The 19,881-nt window shown below is 38.1% G+C and overlaps 1 protein-coding gene across 1 annotated transcript in view; it reads left to right on the top strand.

Annotated features, from left to right (window-relative positions):
- Nucleotides 1–19,881, top strand: part of WDR64 (WD repeat domain 64) — a 61,279-nt gene that overhangs the window by 41,196 nt on the left and 202 nt on the right. The window contains exons 15-27 of the mRNA XM_048937762.1: nt 1,214–1,344; nt 3,915–4,007; nt 4,829–4,937; nt 5,849–5,891; nt 8,912–9,039; nt 10,321–10,426; nt 12,059–12,120; nt 12,525–12,634; nt 13,415–13,585; nt 15,282–15,378; nt 18,196–18,276; nt 18,449–18,482; nt 19,451–19,558. Coding sequence (XP_048793719.1) covers nt 1,214–1,344; nt 3,915–4,007; nt 4,829–4,937; nt 5,849–5,891; nt 8,912–9,039; nt 10,321–10,426; nt 12,059–12,120; nt 12,525–12,634; nt 13,415–13,585; nt 15,282–15,378; nt 18,196–18,276; nt 18,449–18,482; nt 19,451–19,539 — 1,254 coding nt within the window. The 3' untranslated portion in view covers nt 19,540–19,558. The remainder of the gene's footprint in view (nt 1–1,213; nt 1,345–3,914; nt 4,008–4,828; nt 4,938–5,848; nt 5,892–8,911; nt 9,040–10,320; nt 10,427–12,058; nt 12,121–12,524; nt 12,635–13,414; nt 13,586–15,281; nt 15,379–18,195; nt 18,277–18,448; nt 18,483–19,450; nt 19,559–19,881) is intronic.

Here is a 19,881-nt window from a genome sequence, read left to right on the forward strand (position 1 = left end):
ATCATGTAAGAGAGCTATTGTTTCTGAGATAGATCTGCTTAATAACTCATTGCACTGTTGTTGCCATGGTTAAGGAGCTCTGAATATATGCTTCATACTCCTGTACAAAAAAAGAAGTTGAAGTCCTTGTATTAGGAATCTTCTAGAAATCAAATTTCTTTCAGTGCTATAGATAGCCTGACCTTTAGTAATAGTGGCACATGAAAGTCAAGCTGAGTGCTAAAGTGGTATCTATTCGCATGTTTAACAAGCCCTGCAGCTGCAAACACATCCCTGATTCCTCCTATTTGTTCAGAGCATGTTTGCTGCATGCTCTGGTGTACAGGTACATACATCATAGAGGCATCCTGTTGTGGTGAATTCCCTAGAAAGGTGTGAAAACGTTTTCCACAGTGCTGTCCTGTGGAAAGATCTTTATGTTCATATACTTAGAGTAGGCTCATTCATTCCTGTTTGGTTGATAAGAGGTCTCATATCTACATCACCACGTGTCTTGTTTGCCAACCTGGTCCACAACCTTCTCACTTTATTTTTGATCATCCTTTCCCTCCCCTGTTAGTCCTAATTTAAACCTCTCTTCAGTAGGTTTGTCAGCCTGTTGGCAAATATGCTTATGCTCCAGTTTGTCAGGTGCATCTTGATTCTTCTTGAAGTCTCAAAGACAGTTCCCTAGTCATTAAAACAAATCTTTGTTGATAGAACCTGCATATCCAGTTTTTGACCCACCTCAATTCCTTCTCTGTCAAGTAAGATAAAAGAGAAAACCACCTTAACTGCTAAGCCTTTTACTGTCATACTCAGAGCTATGCAGTCAATTTTGACACAATCCCCATCTTTCCTGGTGGGATCATTTGTATCCACTGGGATATGCAGGGTGTACTAAGTAGTCTGAAGGACAGGCAAGCCCCAGCAGCCTCTTCATAATATTCCAAATCCGAGCTCACACCAAGCAGAAAACCTTTCTGCATAGCAGGACAGGTTGGTAAATGGAGGCCTTGAGCCTCTGCAGGAGGGACTTTGCCATTGCTATCACTCCATGCTTCCTTCTGGTGCTTCTGCCTAGCTCAAATACAGTAGTATTAGAATAACACTGAATATGCAGTTGTAGTATACGCTGTTGATTTACACATCATAGTAAGTTAGCAGTTAAAAGAAGTCATTCTTCAGTGTCCATACTGTTCCAACTCAAGTTATTTTTTAATGTTCATTACAGGGATTTGTGCCTTCTGTGGAAATGAAGTGCTTTGATGTTTTAAAAGTAGAAGGACATAGCTTGATAACTACAGGAAGTGAAAATGGTGCGATAATTTTGTGGGATTTTGAATCTGCTTCTGTCAGATACATGTAAGTCTTGCTTTTATGGAGGAATTTTCTTCTCCAGTATTTCATATGAACTTTTCAAACAGGATATTGGAAATTCTAAGGTACTCAACTGTAAAGGATGATCATCAAGCAGGAGTTAAAGCAGAAATTTGTCTAGGCCCCTCTCCCTCCCACTTCAAATTATTTTTCTGGCTAGTCCCCATGTTGAAGTTAGTAGAAGTAATTAAAAGAGTGACTTGTGGAAGGAATGAAGTAATCAAGAGTAGTGTTTTCACGTATCAGCATTGCCACTGAAGGAAACTTACTGAGCAAGTCACTGTCATTGGTTAGTGATTCCTGTGGAGCTGTAGAATTTCCTTATTTTTGAAGTTTTGTGTTTGGGAATATACTTGGAAATAAGACCATTTCAGCTAATAATCACAGATGTATTACATTCTTGCTGACTGATGTAATTTTGCCCTTTATTTTAACTTATTTCTTCATATTTCTTTTAGAAAGAAAGGCACCTAAAAAAAAAAAAAGAGGTTGTCATTCATTCTCTTGCTATGACATAAGCAATTTTTGAGATGGTTTTTCACTTTCATATGAAAATTTCTGGCAGTGTAGGAATGAGCAAGCAGACTTGGTGTAGGCTCTTTTATGGCCCTTTCAAAGGATTGCATTGTCTTTATATTATTTATACATATTGCATGGTCATATTGCATGGTCATTATTTTATGGTATTTCTGAGTACAAATGTTGAAGTAGATAGGCTGTTGAATCATCCCACTGTTCTTGTTTGGTTGGACTAATGATTAGTCAAAATATTGTTCTCACTGGCAAGGAGGTGACTTTCACAGGTGTGAACCTGAATTCCAGCCATTCTTTGAAAAGGGAAATAGAAATGTCCAATAGACCATGTTTCTGTACTTCAGATTGGAATTTAATTATATTACGGTGTACTTTCAAAATGGAAATGCAGCTGTCCTTCAGTAAAAAGTTTCTTTAGGCTTGTTTTTGGGGAATGATACAGCATTACCAAACTAATCATTAAAAATGAGGCAGACAGAAACAAGTCTGTCACAGTCCATTGAGCTGAGATTGAGGGATTAAGCAGGGATCTTGATGATTTTGAAAATGAAAAAGGTGGAACGGTGGAAAGGTATTCCATTCAAAAACCTGAAGATGATGGGCAGATATCTCTGCTTGCTACAAAAGGGGGGAAGTGTCAAGAGAGAAAACTGAATTATTCAATAAATAGCAAGAAAAGAGACACAACCAGTGAAAGTTAAATAACTTTTTATTTTAGATAAAAGAAATTCATCTGGAGAGGATTGTTAAAGAACTGTTTTGGCTACAGCTATAATTTTTGTTATTTCAGTTTTCTGTATTATCCTCTGGTCTTTTTTTGACCTTTGTACTGTTCTAATAGCTATCTATTTGCAATTCAGTATTTTTCCCCTTGGCCTATATTGGTGGTATTGCCTGTCTTTGCACTTTCTGGTTTTGGATATCTTCTTAGTCTTACCTTCAAGTCTGATTAAAATACTCTCCTTTTGAAATATCTATCCTTACTTTTAGACGTGTTACAGAAAGTGTTTGTTTGTTTGTTTTTGCCTACTCACTAGGCAGTAGCAGCATTTTGATGAAAGGCATTTGTGATTCAGATGGCTGGCTGCCCAGATAAGATGCCATACCAAGTATTTTTGAGTGTCAGTAATCAATTTTGCCTAGTTCCAGCAAATACTGCAAATAGATCAGTAGTATTAATTTAAAACTTCTTAGTTAATTAGTGCAAGTTTTTTTGGAAGTTGAACTGAGGGGAAGAAACTATGTTTTGAATAAGCATGACCTGAAAACTTGTTTCATTTTCTTCATCTCAAAGGTGCAAAAATTGATCAGGGGAAAATGCTCATTTCAATTAGAAATGCCTAGCTCAGATACTTGTGACAAAGAAGAAATAAAAACCTTGTTTCACAAAGCTGCAACGTTGAAAATCCTCTTCACTCAGTAAGCCCCTGACTAAGGTACTCCTCAGTACGTTGGAGATACAGGCTCAATTCCTATTTCTATCTTGATGGTTTTAAACCCACAGCTTTCACAAGAGTTCTTTAACTATTATGTTACAAGATATTCTGCAGCACAGAAAAAAAAAAAAAAAGGAAGTCTTTTTTTCTTATTTTGGAGCAATTCCAGTTTGCAAGACAAGAATGATCCATGAACCCAGGTCTACTCAATTATTTATTCACAGTGGAAACTGGATAGGTAGAAAACCTGCCCTTACTTCATCAGGAATAAAAAGAAAAAAAAATTGACATAAATTACTTCCGTTTTCTCTAAAATTATCTCAACAAAATACTTGGCTGAATGAATTTACATTATGCCATTTAGCATTTTTTCTTGCACAGGTACATTTCTTACTTACTTTTTACTGTCATTAATCCATCACAATTATTTAACTAATTATGAAAACTGTCTAAAACCGTAGATGACATGCTTTTTTAAGAAATGAAGTGTTTAAACTTTTAGATTGTGAATGAAGTGTACAAGGTTTTCTGAAAACGATACACAACATATCTGATATATTCAGTACAAACATTGTTATTTTTCAGGTGTAAACTTAATGAGAACAGCCAGGCTTCAGTTCCTCAAGCATCAGGAGTCAATGCTGTGTTATTCCTCGTGCATAGTGCTTCCTCTTCCAGGTAACTCTGACTTCCACCATGACAAGGGTCATCATTTGGAATTCTACTGTAATCTTTGACCAAGAAACCATATTTAAACTGGAAATTGTTTTGCATTTAATCAAGTTCAAATGGTTTCCTTTTTGCTTTCCTATCCTTAAACTATTGATACTGCTCTTGATATTAGGCCTTTCAGGCCTTGTTCTATGGTGCCCAGTGCCAGGACAAGGGGCAGTGGGCACAAACTGGAATGCAAGAAGTTCCATCTAAACATCAAGAATCACTTCTGTGTTGTGTGGGTGATGGAGTTCTGGCACAGGGTGGCCAGAAGGTTATGGAGTCTCCTTGACTCTCCTTGACTTTTCTTAATTCAGAAACAGACATCAAACACTACATCCAACTTTTTTCTCCTTCCACAGAATCCTATTTCTGAGCATTATTTTAACAAACTGAAAATCTTTTTTGTAATTAGCTGAAAACTCTTTGCAAAGAAAAACACTGTGTAAAATGAAAGGGGAAAACTCACTGGCATGCAGTGAATTTTCCCTCTTCACTTTTGGAAGACTAATACCAGTGTTGATTTTGACATACTATGGATTTCGCTTGCTAAAAATCTTGATAGGACAGTTTGGCTGTGTAATAATGTAAATCTTACCAAGTTACTTGCATAAATTTCTAAAACACCAGCAATTCTTAGTCTAGTCAGTCCAATTATTTCAAGAAATATTTTATTGTGCTTTATTACACTGAATCATGTTGATTTCCAGATAGCAAACAGCATCTTCAAGACTGTTGGAGATCTTTTCAACCATCTTTGCCCAGTTTTTCTTTTTTTCATACAGGAAAATTAGCTCTCTATCCTCTACTGCTGTTGTGAGTAGTGATATTGATACTGACAGAGATATTGATGATCTCCCAGAGCACAAGAACAGCCATTTGAACCAAAATAAGGTAGGTATAGCAGTTTCAGGGATTAAATAGCATCAAAAGCAAATTTCTTTTTAGGTTTTAGAATGTTGTACTTTACTAAAATCTCTCCATAAAGCCATGCACAGAACTTAGGATCAAGAAATACGGAAAATAAGAACTTTCAACTTGCATGGAAATGAGGTAGGGAATTATGCACACATTGTATTAGGCAGCTAGATCTCTGCTACATGAAATATTTGACTACCGAAGTGTGTGTCAGTTGCTTGTCACTAGCAATTCTGGCTTTCAAACAGGAGCATGAAGAACTAGAATGGGAAGGTCAAACAGACAAATTCTAAAGTATTTGAATAAAAAGAGAATTGTATCAACGTTGCAACCACATTTACTTGGATGTAATTTCACGGGGATTTTCAAATGACTGATAGGATAATGTTTTTAAATTTACCATCAAGCTGCATGTATCTCAATCTGCACATTTTTGCATTATGAGTTTTGTGATACTTCTAGTCCTTTTATGCCAGAAGAATATGGCATATCTGCATGATAAATATAGTGGCTACTCATGCATTTTTTTCCATCTTTACTCAGGACAAGAACGACAATAAGAATATTTGGAATTATATTCACTAAGAGACCTACAGCATGTTCAAATGACTATAAATGATGAATTTTGTTTTTCCTAAAAAATAAATACCCTTCAGCCAAATTTACCTTTAGCATCCTCCTAGCCTATTCTAATTAATTTCATCTGTGATTTTTTTTTATTTCTGATTTTGATTTCCTTCAGATGAAATGCTATGGGATGAATAAAAATTGGGGAAAAATCAAATCCTCCATTTACAAAATAAATTCTTGAAATAATTTCTACTAGAAAACTGTTCTATCCAAAGTTCCATTTTATAATTCTGTTACGTTTTACTCTTTGCTTCTAGAAAAATGCAAGAAGTGATGAAAACAGTACTCAGATAACAGCAGGTATGGAGAACCGTTGGTTTTCATTATCTCTTTTGTTGATCCCTGCATTCTGCCCAGATTACCATAGCGACTATGTCAGTTTGTCTGGTAAACTGGGTTTAGAATAACTGAGCTATCATTGGTTTTCTGGATGATACACTTCAGTTTTGCTCAACCCTGCTTTGTAGTTATTTCTGGAAAGCTAGGTCAGGATGCAGGATCTGTAAGGTTCAATTCCTGTTTTTTTCTAAAGAGGCATGATTTGATAACCTTGCAGAATTTCTGATGGTCAATAATACAAACTTATCTCCCACATAAGCTTTCAAGCAATGAATTTTTGGAATGGTAAAGCAAGAGCCAACTTGAGTCGAGTGTGAAAAAATGGATGTGAATAATGTTCACAATCAAGTTAGTAGAAAAGTCTTATAGTACGTTGGTTGCTCCAAAAGTAATGCCTCATACTTATTTTGACAACTGGAAGAAAAGGAGGTTATCAAGAGTAGTCAGCATGGGTTCACCAGGGGGAGGTCGTGTTTGACCAACCTGGTAGCCTTCTATGATGTTGTCTCTGGCTGGGTGGATGGGGGGAAAGCAGTGGATGTAGTCTACCTTGATTTCAGCAAGGCTTTTGATACTGTCCCCCATGACGTCCTTATAACAAAGCTGAGGAAGTGTGGGATAGATGAGTGGACAGTGAGGTGGGTTGAGAACTGGCTGACTGGCAGAGCGCAGAGGGTCGTTGTTGGCGGTGCAGAGTCCGGTTGGAGGCCTGTAACCAGCGGTGTTCCTCAGGGGTCTGTGCTGGGTCCGGTCTTGTTCAACATCTTCATCAATGACCTTGATGAGGGGATAATGGCCACCTTCAGCAAGTTTGCTGATGATACGAAGTTGGGAGGATTGGCTGACACGCCTGAGGGCTGTGTTGCCATTCAGCGAGACCTGGACAGGCTGAAGAGCTGGGCAAAAAAAAACCAGATGAGGTTTAACAAAAGCAAGTGTAGAGTCTTGCATCTGGGGAGGAATAATTGCATGCACCAGTACAGGTTGGGGGATGACCTGCTGGAGGGGAGCTCTGTGGAAAGGGACCTGGGTGTCCTGGTGGATGACAGGTTGGCAGCGAGCCAGCAGTGTGCCCTTGTGGCCAAGAGGGCCAATGGCTTATTGGGGTGCATTAAAAAGAACGTAGCCAGCAGGTCGAGGGAGGTGATCCTCCCCCTCTACTCTGCCCTGGTAAAACCTCATCTGGAGTACTGCATCCAATTCTGGGCTCCCCAGTACAAAAAAGACAGGGATCTCTTGGAAAGAGTCCAGCAGAGGGCCACAAAGATGGTGAAGGGCCTGGAGCATCTCTCCTATGAAGAAAGGCTGAGTGAACTGGGTCTGTTCAGCCTTGAGAAAAGAAGACTGAGAGGGGACCTGACCCAGGTCTGTAAGTATCTAAGGTGTGGGGGGCAGAATGGCGAGGCCAGACTCTTTCCGGTGGTGAGTGGAGACAGGACAAGGGGAAACGGCTGGAAACTGCAACATAGGAAGTTCTGCACAAACATGCGCAAGAACTTCTTTACAGTGAGGTGACGGAGCACTGGAACAGGCTGCCCAGGGAGGTGGTGGAGTCTCCTTCTCTGGAGATGTTCAAGACCTGCCTGGATGCCTACCTGTGCAACCTGGTGTAGGGAACCTGCTTTGGCAGGGGGGTTGGACTCGATGATCTCTGGAGGTCCCTTCCAACCCCTACAATTCTGTGATTCTGTGATTTTCATGGAAATTGCAACATATTCAATGAGCATGATAATACTATTTGGTAAATTCTCAGCTACAAAACACTTTTTTTCAGCATATTCACCACCATTAGTTTTTGTTAATGATGAACAAGAGCCTGTGTGCTGCACTTAGGAAAAATCTGCATGGCTCACTGGAACACAGCTTGTCTTGATGCTGTCACCACTGCTGAAACACACCACTCACCACCTCACTGTGCCAATGAACGTCAATGGGTGTCATTCTTTCCATGTGGAGGAATTAAATGACTCATCTTTGCTTCTTATGCACTTCCATGTCAGCCACCATTTTGTCAGATTGCACCTCTGCTGCCATCTGTCACATGGCAACAACATGTAACAGAATACTGGTGGGAAGGTTCAACTTCTACTGTCATACCACAAATATCTGCCTCTGATGTGCCAACGTAATAAAATAGGAGTAATTACTTTTGGAGCAGAACTTCAATATATCTTTAAACAACAGAAAAAAATAGGCAGCCAAGTGCTCAAGAGTTAAAGCTGTGCAAAGGGTGCGTTTGTGAGAAGTAGATCCTCTAGATTCTTCTGGGACCCTTAAACATCATCTGCTTGATAGCAGATTTTTCCAATAACAACAAACGTGGTCACCTGAAATCTGGTTTTAGGCTAAATACATTCAGCAAAGGAAGCAAGCTCTGAAAACAGAATATTCTTAAGCCTCATAGCTGCTCAATTAAATAGACACTCATGCTATGTCTTGCCCCCAATGAATGTACATTCCTCTGAGGACCTTCAAGGGATGCCCAGCAACTCTAGTTTTGGGGAAGTCAAGTCACAGCAGGAAGTCAGAAAAGGCTGTGGCCATTACCTTGAATTCATCTTTGAATTTGAGAAATGAGTATAAAAATCTGATTTCAGAATCAGTAAGTGTCATTTAGTTATTAAACTTATTAAATTACTAAATTTATAATAATCTCTGGAACCCTCATGCAGAGGCCTCAGAACTGCTTCTCAGCTGTCCTGATGACCTCCTTCATTCTCACTAGCATGTGCAGTTTCTGTAAAATCTGTTGCTATGCTCTGAATAATGTTATTGGAGTAATAATGCTGGCTGGTTTGCATGATACCATGAAGATTGTTTTCATTTCTTGTCAGTTGTCTTCTATCCATGTCTGCAGCATTTTCATGATAATGCTATCTTGATGTTGGCATTTATTTTCAAATTTAGTTTTTTCTAGTATTATGTAATTTCTGTACATTCAAAAGCTTTTTAGAAAATGTGTGATTATTTGTGTTCCAAAGCAGAAGACGCACTTAAGTATATCCAGTACTCAAAGACAAATGCACAATTACCCAGGGATGTGGGAAGATGCACACCAATACTGGCTTCTGCTCATGAAAATGGCTGCATCTACCTATGGAGTATTCAGGTAGCTTTCTGAATGTATTTGGAATGGGATTGGACTGTTAAAAAGTTAATTCTATTAATCTTTGGAAACCTGCTTTTCAAGTAGCACTTGCAGCAGTAGATATTTCATTGGTTTTTTGTTTTTTTTTTGTTTTTTTTTTTTTGATAAAGAGTTTTTTCCACAGACAAAAAATAGTTCTGCTTTAATAATGGTAACAGAGTAATAGCCAGTGGAAAATGAAGAAATATGATTTATAATGAAAACTGGCTGTAAAGTTATGTGAAATTGTAGGAACTAATTTTTCACTCACTTCATGTACCATTTAAGAAAGTATAATACACAAAGCAGAGTATCCTGAGCTCTGATGAGGAGAAATATGGCCGGAGCATTTCAGAAGCCAGTTAGCACTAGTAGGGTTACAAATTTGGAGCAATAGTATCTGATCATGTCTGATCTGTAGCTATAATCATGTAAAGCCAATCTTGAAACAGAATGCCAATGGCTTAGTGACAAATCCATAGGACTGCTCCAGAAAGCATGTTATTCTAAACAAGAGGTGAAAAGTAAATACACACAGAACGAGGAGCCTAAGAGGAAGCCCTAGCTTCCTGTAAAACAGCAAACGCAGATTCAAGAGAGAATTCTTCAGAAAGATGGTGAAGTAGTTTTTGCTGATGTTTTATAAAAAAACAAAACCAATACAATGGTAAATGTTGACAAACACAGTAGAATACAGACTTTGTGTGCTTAGATTCCTGTAAGCGTTCCCAAGTTCAAATCATGGCGATGTCATCACTGACATCATTATCACGCTGTCAAGATTCTCCTTATCTGCATGACTTTCCCTCACCTCCCAGACCTGAGAGGACTGTATGGGAGAAAGGCTACTGGTACTTGCTTGAAAACAAAACGTGGTTGGTGATGGAGACATCATGTGTGTATTTTCAGCAAGAAATGACAGGCCAGTAGAAAATGAAATGCATAGTGATATTTCATGGCAAATGAGAGGTAAGTGTTGAAGTAGGGATAGGTACGATTGAGTTGTGAATTGCCTGAAGAATAAAATCTGTTGTGCTTTTGATGAAGAAGAGATGACAATCCAGAGAGTACATCTCAGCTATATTGGTCATTCGTTAGATTAGGAAACTACCTTTTCAGCAGCTCTCTGGATGGGTATAAGCTTGATAATGCTGAACAGATTAAGTCAATAGCACTTAACTTCTGATGCTTTTTTTTTTTTTTTTTTTTTTTTTGCATGAAGGTGTTATAAAGAGAAATGTGATTTTAATTATTCTATTTTAGGGGAACTTACTGAAAGAAATTTTGCCATTTTCAAAATATCATCCAGTTCCTCTAACAGCAATATGTACAGACATCTCTAATAAAATGCTTCTGGCAGGCAGTAAGGGTAAGTGAATGTACTAGTCGTTCTGCTCAGGTCAGTTTGAAGAACTACATAAGATCATGCTGTTAATGTGCCAGAAATGTGAAAATGAAAGTGCAAATGCTGCTAGACTTTCTCCATCAAAGCTAATTAAACAATTGAAAATGGTACTTCCTGGTAGGAAAGGCTGGTAGATTAAAGCTCAGGATTAGTAGCATTATCAGTAGTCTTTCAAAAAGACACTACAGTTTTCTTTATTTACAAAATCTGTATACATTTTCCATTTGAATTACTGTAGTAATACCAAAGGCTACTAAGAACAAACAAAAATGTCACAACATAACTAAATAAAAACCTGATCCTGTGTTTGTACTGAGAGCCTTGATTTAGACACTGATATGGTGTGCACAATAATGGCCTCATCAGTACACAGCTATGTAAGGAAAGAAAGAACTTGTAGTCTGTGCTAGCAGCTCACTATTAGACTTAAAAGCCAGATTTGGTGTGAATTTATCTCCTGTCTGACTCTCCTTCAAACCTCTCCCTTCACCCTGGAAATTTTCCTCTTCTGCATCAGTCATATGAGATTTTTGTCCTGTCATGTGCCACTGAAATATCTATTAGAACTGTTTCCTACTGGTTTCCTGCTATTATGCTATCAACATTGGGATGGATTGAGAAGTCTGGGTTTTTCTTGTTTGTTTGTTTGTATGTTTTGTATTCTTTTTTTATTTCATCTGGTTCAAAACTGAGCAGGAGACTAAAGTGCTGAAAATGAAGAGGAGTTTCCAGTCTTCATTGATTCAAATCAATAAGGTGGCATGCACTGAACAAGATTTTAATTAACTGTGGAAAAGCATCCACCCTATTACCTGTTCATCTGACACTCTCCCTTAGTCCTTTTGTGTTTGCGCCACTGATGAATGTGCTTCTCATGCCTTCTGCACTCTTCTCTTTTATCCGCATTGCTAATGTCAATGTCTTGTTCCCTTTATCAATTTTCCTTTTTCCTTGCTTGATAGTGCTCGTTCCTAAGTCAGATGTGTCCAGTATGAAGGCTGGAATAGCACAAAAGATTCCTCTGTCTAGTAGTAGAAATTATGGATGTAAAGGGCGACATCAGCAGGGAAGAGTGAGCCTAGGTGGGAAACTGAGCGGTCACAAGTCATGAGAAAAATGGTTCCTTGATTCTAGTTCCACCTGAGTGCACTAGAAGGTTGTATAAGATTAAGCCTTCACTATATATGCAATTAATCACAAACTTTGTCCATTTTACCAGGATTGAAAAATAGTTTTTCATCCTCAGAAACTCTCATCTAGCTTGTGTAATAGATAACAGTCTGGAAAAGATTACTCTTGTTATTAACTCTTGTCACTCAAGGAAAGAACTCTTCCATTCTTTCCATTTCAAATTTATTTACAGAAACATTATTCAAAATGATATGTGTATTTGCATATTACTAAATGTGTATTATATTCTACTCTGTGTGCTTGATAAGAGATAGTGATTTTCCCACTAGAAGAATTTCCACTGACCTGTGACTTTCTTTATTTGTCATTCTGCCGGGTGTTTACCAAGAGCATATGTGAGCAACAAGAAACTGTGTAGCAATAATAAAATTTATTGATGTTTTGCTTTTTTCTTTTTTTAAATAGAAGGACATATTATGTGCTGGAGCATTGTCTCATTCTTAGAAGATCCACAAAACAGTAAGAATGTAAGGGAAAATCTTATAGTATAGTATACTGAATAGTATACTAGGATAAGACAAGTAGTGAAAAAAATGGATTCAGACCTTTATGGGGACTAAAATGGTTTCCCGCACATAAAGGTCATCAAATAATAATTTGATGCCATGAAAAACCAACCATCAAACAAAAAGCTATAAGTAAAAAGCTGATAGCAGTATCCTATTGTGTTACATTAGGTTACATTAGAATGAATTTATCCCTGTCTTCTAAGCAGAATTTCTACCACTTACCATTTGCAGCCTCTTTGGTGAAGGGAACAATAAATCATCAGTTAATTTTCAGAAAGCCTTGCTGGTAAAATCACTAAGCCAGTAACCACAGTGACATACAGAACTGCCTAAAATGTGGTTATGTTGCTTTTTCCCCTCAGCAAATAAAGGAGGAGCTCTGTTGGATGGCACACTCTGCTGAAGTCATTGACTTATTTTACGAAGAGCAGAAAAATGTGGTAGTAACAGCATCTGTTGATGGTTCAGTCAGGTACAAGATAACTAATACTTCTTACTTCCAGGCCAGTTAGTTGAGCTGCCTCCTAAAATCTTCTTCTTGATGGACTCACATATAGACTTGGACAAATAAAGTACAACATTGGGCACATTTTCTGTTCTGTAAGAACTAAGTTTTTAACGTAAACGCTTCTAGTTTTCTCAGTAAGTCAGACCTTTTACAGGACTCATTTTCTGTCAACAAGGTAGCCTTGACTGTGTAAAAAACAATACCATAAGTTTAGAAATGACCTCCTGTTCTAATTCCATTTTATTTTTCAGCACTTGCTAAGTTAACATGGGTCCCCAGCATTGGGTGTAGTAAATTAAGCCATTGTAATCTCAAGCCACTTTATAGGAAAACTGCATGATTCCTTCTGGGCTAAGAAGTACATTTGAAGGGGTGCTTTCTTTTTTGTTTTTCTGTCTTTTTTTTAAGGGAGTCAATGAGGAAGTTTTGTACAGACCTTGCTGTGGTGAGGGCACCTTACTGTTGGAGCAGTTCAGGATATTGGTGCCTTTGTTCCACAGTTTAATTATAATGATGAACTATTTATTTGTTTTCTGACATTTACAACATTCTGAGAAATTTTGCTCTCAAGTTACTTACATGGTAAACAGAGAACTTAATTTTCATTGATTTTTTTTTTTAGCTAACATACTGCATTCTAGAGCAGTGCAACAGAACCTGATAATGTATTTTCACTCTTGCTCCACTTCTAAAAGCATTAACTTTCCTTTCTGTTCTTTGGAACTGCTTTTACTATATCCGTAGACTCTGGCATGCTATGAATGGATGCTATCTTGGTTACTTTGGACAGCCCAGGAAATTTGAATTATCAGATCTCAGTCGATTGATTTTGCCTTGTGATGTTAAAGATGTTCCTATGATAATGAAAGAGGAAAGCAAGCATATGGAAAAGAAGAGAATACCGGACAAAGACAAGTAAGATCTCAAATATTTACATACATGCTTGAGTGGGGAATAATTCTGAAATATGATACTTACAGAGCACCTTTTATTTGAAGGTCAGAAAAGTAAAATTGTTTCCCATGAGGAACTAGTATAATCCTTTTTGAAAAAAAGGTTTTACAAACCATGGATAAATCTCAATATTTTTGTAACTAGGTGACTATCATGACGAGGTGATCATCAAGGTTTGAGTTGAGTAATAGTAACAACTAGATAATCACCTCTGGTTTTAGCCTAATTACAGTTTGCATGCTATCTACACTGTTCAGGTTAGTAACCTATTTTTTTTCAGTTCTGCAAGCTGTTATACTTCTGGGATACCCAAAACTTAATTGGAAAAGCTTACTGTGAACATTTTCAAACTAAAAACAATACTTCCATTTAAAAGACGCTTTAATTAAGTTTGCTGAGATACTATTGTAGGTACATTCACATTCATATCCTAATTGAAGGATTCACCTTCAATCCTAATGCACTGACACTGACATAAATTTTGTATGCTCAATGGCAGTGTTGGGCCTCTTTCCTTCTAGGCAGAGTTCTCAAGGGTTGTGGATTGGCTAGAAGTCAAGCTGGAGAACCTTAGTCCTCTAGGTTAGACTGTAATAAGTCCCAGATCTCCCTGTTTCATTAACCAGTGTTTTGAGGGAACGCAGAAGCAAAATGCGCATGGCTGTTATTGACAAACTGAAAAGTTACTGCATGGCTTAAAGAAGTCAAACAGGCTTTAATTATAAGGTCTCGTGTATTATGTGCATTTTTAGGTTGGCTTTTAACCAAAGAACTCCAAGACGATGGGAAAGTTCCAAGATCCTTTACTGATAGGCCATTTAGGTTGCTTTCCTGCTAACTTATTCTTACACAGAATTCTTACTAATGTGAGTAGTCCTGCTGAAGTCAGAACAGTAACTCATCAGTAAAGAGAAGTTCTTGATTGTGTTTGAAGGACTTATCCCTACAGTCTTTTTGAACAGGCAGCAAATAGTCAGGAACCTCTGGAAATGCTAACAGCTCATCCTGGGAGCCCCAGGCTTGGACACAGTACTCCAGATGGGGGATATCACGAGGGCAGAGTAGAGGAGGACAATCACCTTCCTCTCCTTGCTGGCCATCCCTCTTTTCTTTTGATGCAGCCCAGGATACAGTTGACCCTCTGGACTGTAAGAGCACACTGCTAGCTCCCATACCTGGGATTTCAACTGACAGTCACGATTTTTCAAGTATGACAGAGAGTGACTTGGCAACCACATCAGCCAGTTCCTTCATAACCCTGGGATGCATATCATCTGGCCCCATAGACTTGTACATGTACAGCCTCATGAGGTGGACCGGAGGGAACCTTCTCTGTTATTACAGAGGCATAGAAGAATTGTAATCAGAACTGAAAAACGACATTACCAGACAGTGAATTAACACTGAGTTGCAATAAAGACTGTTTCATAAGTTAATTTATCCAGCCTCCTAAAGATGACAAGCCAGTATCTGGATTGAAGAAGTGTTGGTGAAACACTTTATGACATATTTGAATATAAATTATATTTTGAAGACATATGTAGTAATTTATACTTCAAAATAATTTTATTTTGGTGTCAATTGAGAGTGTTAATTTAAATTTGCTGTGTAGATATGAACTTCTGATTTTTTGTCCTTTTCTGTTTTACATGCACAGGTGGAAATCAACTAAATCACCTTCAATTTTAAAAAAAGATAAACATATGGACACAATTCAGGACTTGAAGTTTTTCAAAGCTCTGGCTTCTCCAAAGGTATCTAGTGTATATACTGATTTGTTTCAGTTCTGTGCAACATAGCAGGAAGTGCAACTGTATTTCTCATTTAGAAAACAGTCATGAGTAACCCTATATATTCTCAGTCAGTAGAGAAGCTAGAACAAAAATGCATTAACAAAGAGATCCATGAAAATTCTGTGTTTTTCATTCTCTTTGTTTTATACTTCTAAATTCCAGTGTAGAAGAAAGAATAAATTGATTCACTTGTTTGGCTTGACAGCATAAAAAAGCCCTACAATTAACAACAAAAAACCTCAAACCCAGAATTCTTACATGGACCAACAGAAATCCAAGTAGTATCCAAAGTTTACTTGAAGAATGTGTGAAAATATTAGAACAGTGGTGAGCACCTACTTATAAATAGTAGTTCTTTCTACTGCTTTAACTGAATAGTGGTGCAACTCCTCCATCTTTATATGCCATAGCCTTTAAAAGTCATGGGAACAAATCAAACTTCTCTTTTGGATCTGGACTAGAAAAGGAAAAAGATGCACACTCTACAGGCACTTTTCAAAAAAAGAAAAGCTTCCATTAACACCTTTCTGAGCATTCTTTCCCCATATTTAGCAAGGGCTATGATTTCTTTACGTCCTTTCCTAAAATTTGTGGTACAGTGGGTCTCTTATATACCACAATCCATTATCCTAACACTAATGGGGCCAGCTAAGATCTAAACAGCAGTCAGTGAAAGTGCTCCATGTGACCAGTTCTCTCTGTGTAGCTTGGGTGAAATGACAAGAATGAGACACGCTTCTGTAGCGTTTATTGCCCTGTCCTGCCCAAACAGTCCTTTTCTTTAGCTTGCTCTGTGATATCAAGGATCAGCACTCATCTCCTCTGAATGTTCAGCTAGTTGGAGCTAATGGATTACTTGTTGCCAAGCATGCAGTTTTAAGGCATTCTGTCATTTTACCCCAAGGCATCAGTAAGATGACAAACTTCCTTGTGTAACAGTTATACCAGTCAGGTATGCTGCACAGTCTCTGAAGTGACCTCTGTTTAAATCAGGATAACTGCTTTTATGCAGAAAGGGCACACAGTATAACGTAACGGCAGTTGTACACCGATCCCCTGCTGTTCAGCAGCTGTAGACACAGCAGTGTATAATAAAAGAGAAGTGGGAAAAAAATATGTTGATGCTGAGAACAAAACGTGAATTTGACAGTATCAGTCTGTATGGGAACTGCTGAATCATGGCCTGAACCTCTGATTGATCACCTGAGGTGAGCAATGAGTCAGCACAGGTGAAGGCAATTCACCTGTGCTGCTGGAAGGGGTGGAGCCTGGCTGCACCTCTCCTAGACCCATTGAAGAGATGACTACTAATGGGGAAGGATCTTTTCTGGAGATCTGCTCTGTTGGAGTTTCATAATTGAGCCCAGGATTTGGGTGAGTGTCTCTATCTTTTCTGTTTTCTGCTTTGGTGTGTCAACTACGTAGCCAAGCTCTCTGCTATACTATAACATCTGTGTATTCATTGATTGTATGCAGTCAGTGGCTGAGTTCACTGTGGGACAAGCCAGTAGAGGCAAGTGTCACTTTGGCTTAGTCATTTGAGAAGAAGACTCACAGTGGAAAATACTTGCCTGTCCACACATGTTGGCACTGGAGCTTCTGTTAAGAAAGAGTTTTGATGTGTTTTCATTAACCTTAGAGAAAAATAAATGGAGGAGTTCAGTTTGCACTTCAGACTAGAAGCGTGCTATTCAATGGCTGTGCAAATACCAAGAGTATACAATTAACTCATTGTAATCCAGATGTCCAATCATTCTGAAAAAGGTAATGCCTGGTAATTAATACGTAAGTGATATCTGGAATGAATTCCTTGAGGAATATTTTTCATTGCTGAAAATGTGATATCTCAAACTGTTATTACTGCAGCGCACTTAGTTGTGTGAAAAAATATTTGTAGAAAGGCTGTGTGCATTCACCATTTCAAACTAAACTCACTTTCAGATGAGGTAGAAATGCACTATTTGCACCATTTCAAGGTTTAGGTGTGTTCTTTTTCCATGTTAGAGGACCACTAGATCCTCTCCTAGGGTGAAATCGCTGTTATGTTGTGTAAGAACAGTTGAATTTCCTGCCCTGTCTGTATAATACCTATGTAAGTCTAAGGATTCATGTGAATGTGGATGAACTATCAAGGTACTTGAGCTGTTTTCACTAATTTGAAGCTTCCTACAGTTTACAACAGCAAAGCCTTTTTGTTCACTTATGTCTTTCTGATGTCTTTCCAAACTGGTTGCTAAAGTGTTTGTGACTTGCATTGCCCAGAAGAGTGAGCCAGACTGACAGTCCTTAGATGAAACTATCATGTGGGAAGGAGGTCTTACTAGATTAGCCTTCATTTAGCTTTCTACTGTCCTCTAATAACAATCTATGCATCCACCGAAACAGACAAGTAATGTGAAAATGATTCCTGTACTGAACTTAACAAAATGTTAATAGGTGATATAGCTAGGTAAGTATTTAAAACCAGATTTAGTTTAGGTGATTTAAAAAAAAAAAAAAAAAAAAAATTGTTATTAACTGTGTTGAATTTTTGTCCCTTGGGAAGCTGGAATCTTGCCTGCTATCTCTTTTCTATAGCAGAAGAATCCCCTTCTAATCTAAAAATGTTCAAAACCTGTGCATAAACCACAGTCTCTTCACATAGTAATGATATGAACTTCTTCAGATAACATGAATGCTACCCACGCTATTCAATAAAAGTAATAGTATATAATAGGATTTTTTCATTACCTTCTGTTTTGAGCTAATAACAAACTCACTTTGGTTTCCATTGATCAGCTTCCTAGACAACCTGTGGAGAGCATTGAGTCAGGAAGCAAAGTGACTGGTGCAGTATTTGGGCATCTTCCTATATATAAGGTAAGCACAAGTGCTTCCCACCTCTTGCTGTGGTGTTCAAGCAGCAGAAGTCCTTAGCACTTGAAAATGATTAACATCATGTACTCACTCTGTTGTTAACTGTTTCTCAATTTAATTTTCTCATGTGGTCTGACTTACTCTCAACCCAACTTTGTTCTCCATTTGGTGGAAGCTTGAGAAGCCAGCTGAAGAGAGCATCCTTCAGAGTGAGTAGTCCAACCATTTATTTCTCCTGTTCAGCTTTGTGTCATTAAGTTATTGTTTCAGAGTCTTTTCTTTTAGCCAGTACAAAGACTACTGATTCTGCACAAAGCTTTGGCTGTAAATTAACTGTAAGTTGATACCATTTTGAAGGTAAACTGTTGTTTAGACTTATTGTGAACTAACAAGGCTTCCTAAGTTGTTCCTAATTTGTACTGAGACCAGAACTGTTGTCAGCAACTGCGAGACTGAGAGACCCCCCCACGGGATGTGACGCGATAGGCCCTCTCCCTGCTCTATGATTGATGTGTGGCACGTGCCTTAGGGGCGTAGACGAAGCACATAGGTTATATAAGCTAGAGTTCACGTGTAATAAACGCCATTTTGCTGTTCATCATATTGGTGTGTGCGTGCAGTCATTTGGTCCTGGCCTGGTTTTAGGTCAGTACCGCAGGAGGCAATGCAACACAGAACTTCCACAGTCTCCTCGCCACCTATTACAGGATGGAAAGAATCACTACTTGAAGTAGTGCTGATTTCTCCCTGTAGAGAGAGCCTAGTGAACCAGTCTGGACAAGACTCCAAATGTTTAGATGGCTCATTAGGTGGAATGAAGGGAGCATTCAAATATATGTGACTTATGGCTTTTAAAAGCAGCATTACAGATGGAGTATCTCATCCATACTAACCTAATGAACGCAGGAGCTGGCACGTATTGTTCAAATAGATGGCACATATGCTGTTTTTCTGAACATTAATGTGGAACTCTGTTTCGTTTTCTTTCCTGACACGTTAGGAGCAAACATCGAAGCCAATGGCACCACAACAGATTTACATGAAATGTGATCAAATTTTTTTGTGAGCTACATGTACAACAATTTTTGTTGTCTGTGCTGTTACAAAACACTATAAAGTGGTCTGACTGTAGGTATATATTTATTAGCTCTTGAAAATTTGCATTTTATTTCTACAGATCCTCAATGGAACAAACCTGAGATGTCCACTCTAACTGAATTGACAGTGGAGACAGAGTTCAGTAAAGAACAGAATCAAGACCAGTAAACATTATGTTCATCTTAAGGCAAGTAGTTTAGCAGGTTCCTTGAGCACATAGAAATAAAATCTTTATATCCATCCCAGTTCTTCAAGCAGCAAAAAAAATTGTAACATAATTATAACAAGACGCTTACAGAAAAGCCCATCTCACTCCGCTTCTTGATAGATAGGAATGAAAAGCACTTTACTGTGATTGACTGTTTTTTAAAGATTCAGGGCCATAAATCTCCAAAAATACTTCCATTGCTGACATGCAGATGTCTCTGGAGAGTAAGAAATGCACTAATTCTGGCTAGGATTAAGCTAGTTTTCTTTGTAACATTCCATATGCTAATGTGTTTTGATTTG

Source organism: Lagopus muta, chromosome 2 (assembly GCF_023343835.1).
Source record: "Lagopus muta isolate bLagMut1 chromosome 2, bLagMut1 primary, whole genome shotgun sequence".
In the NCBI taxonomy this organism is placed as follows: Eukaryota; Metazoa; Chordata; class Aves; order Galliformes; family Phasianidae; genus Lagopus; species Lagopus muta.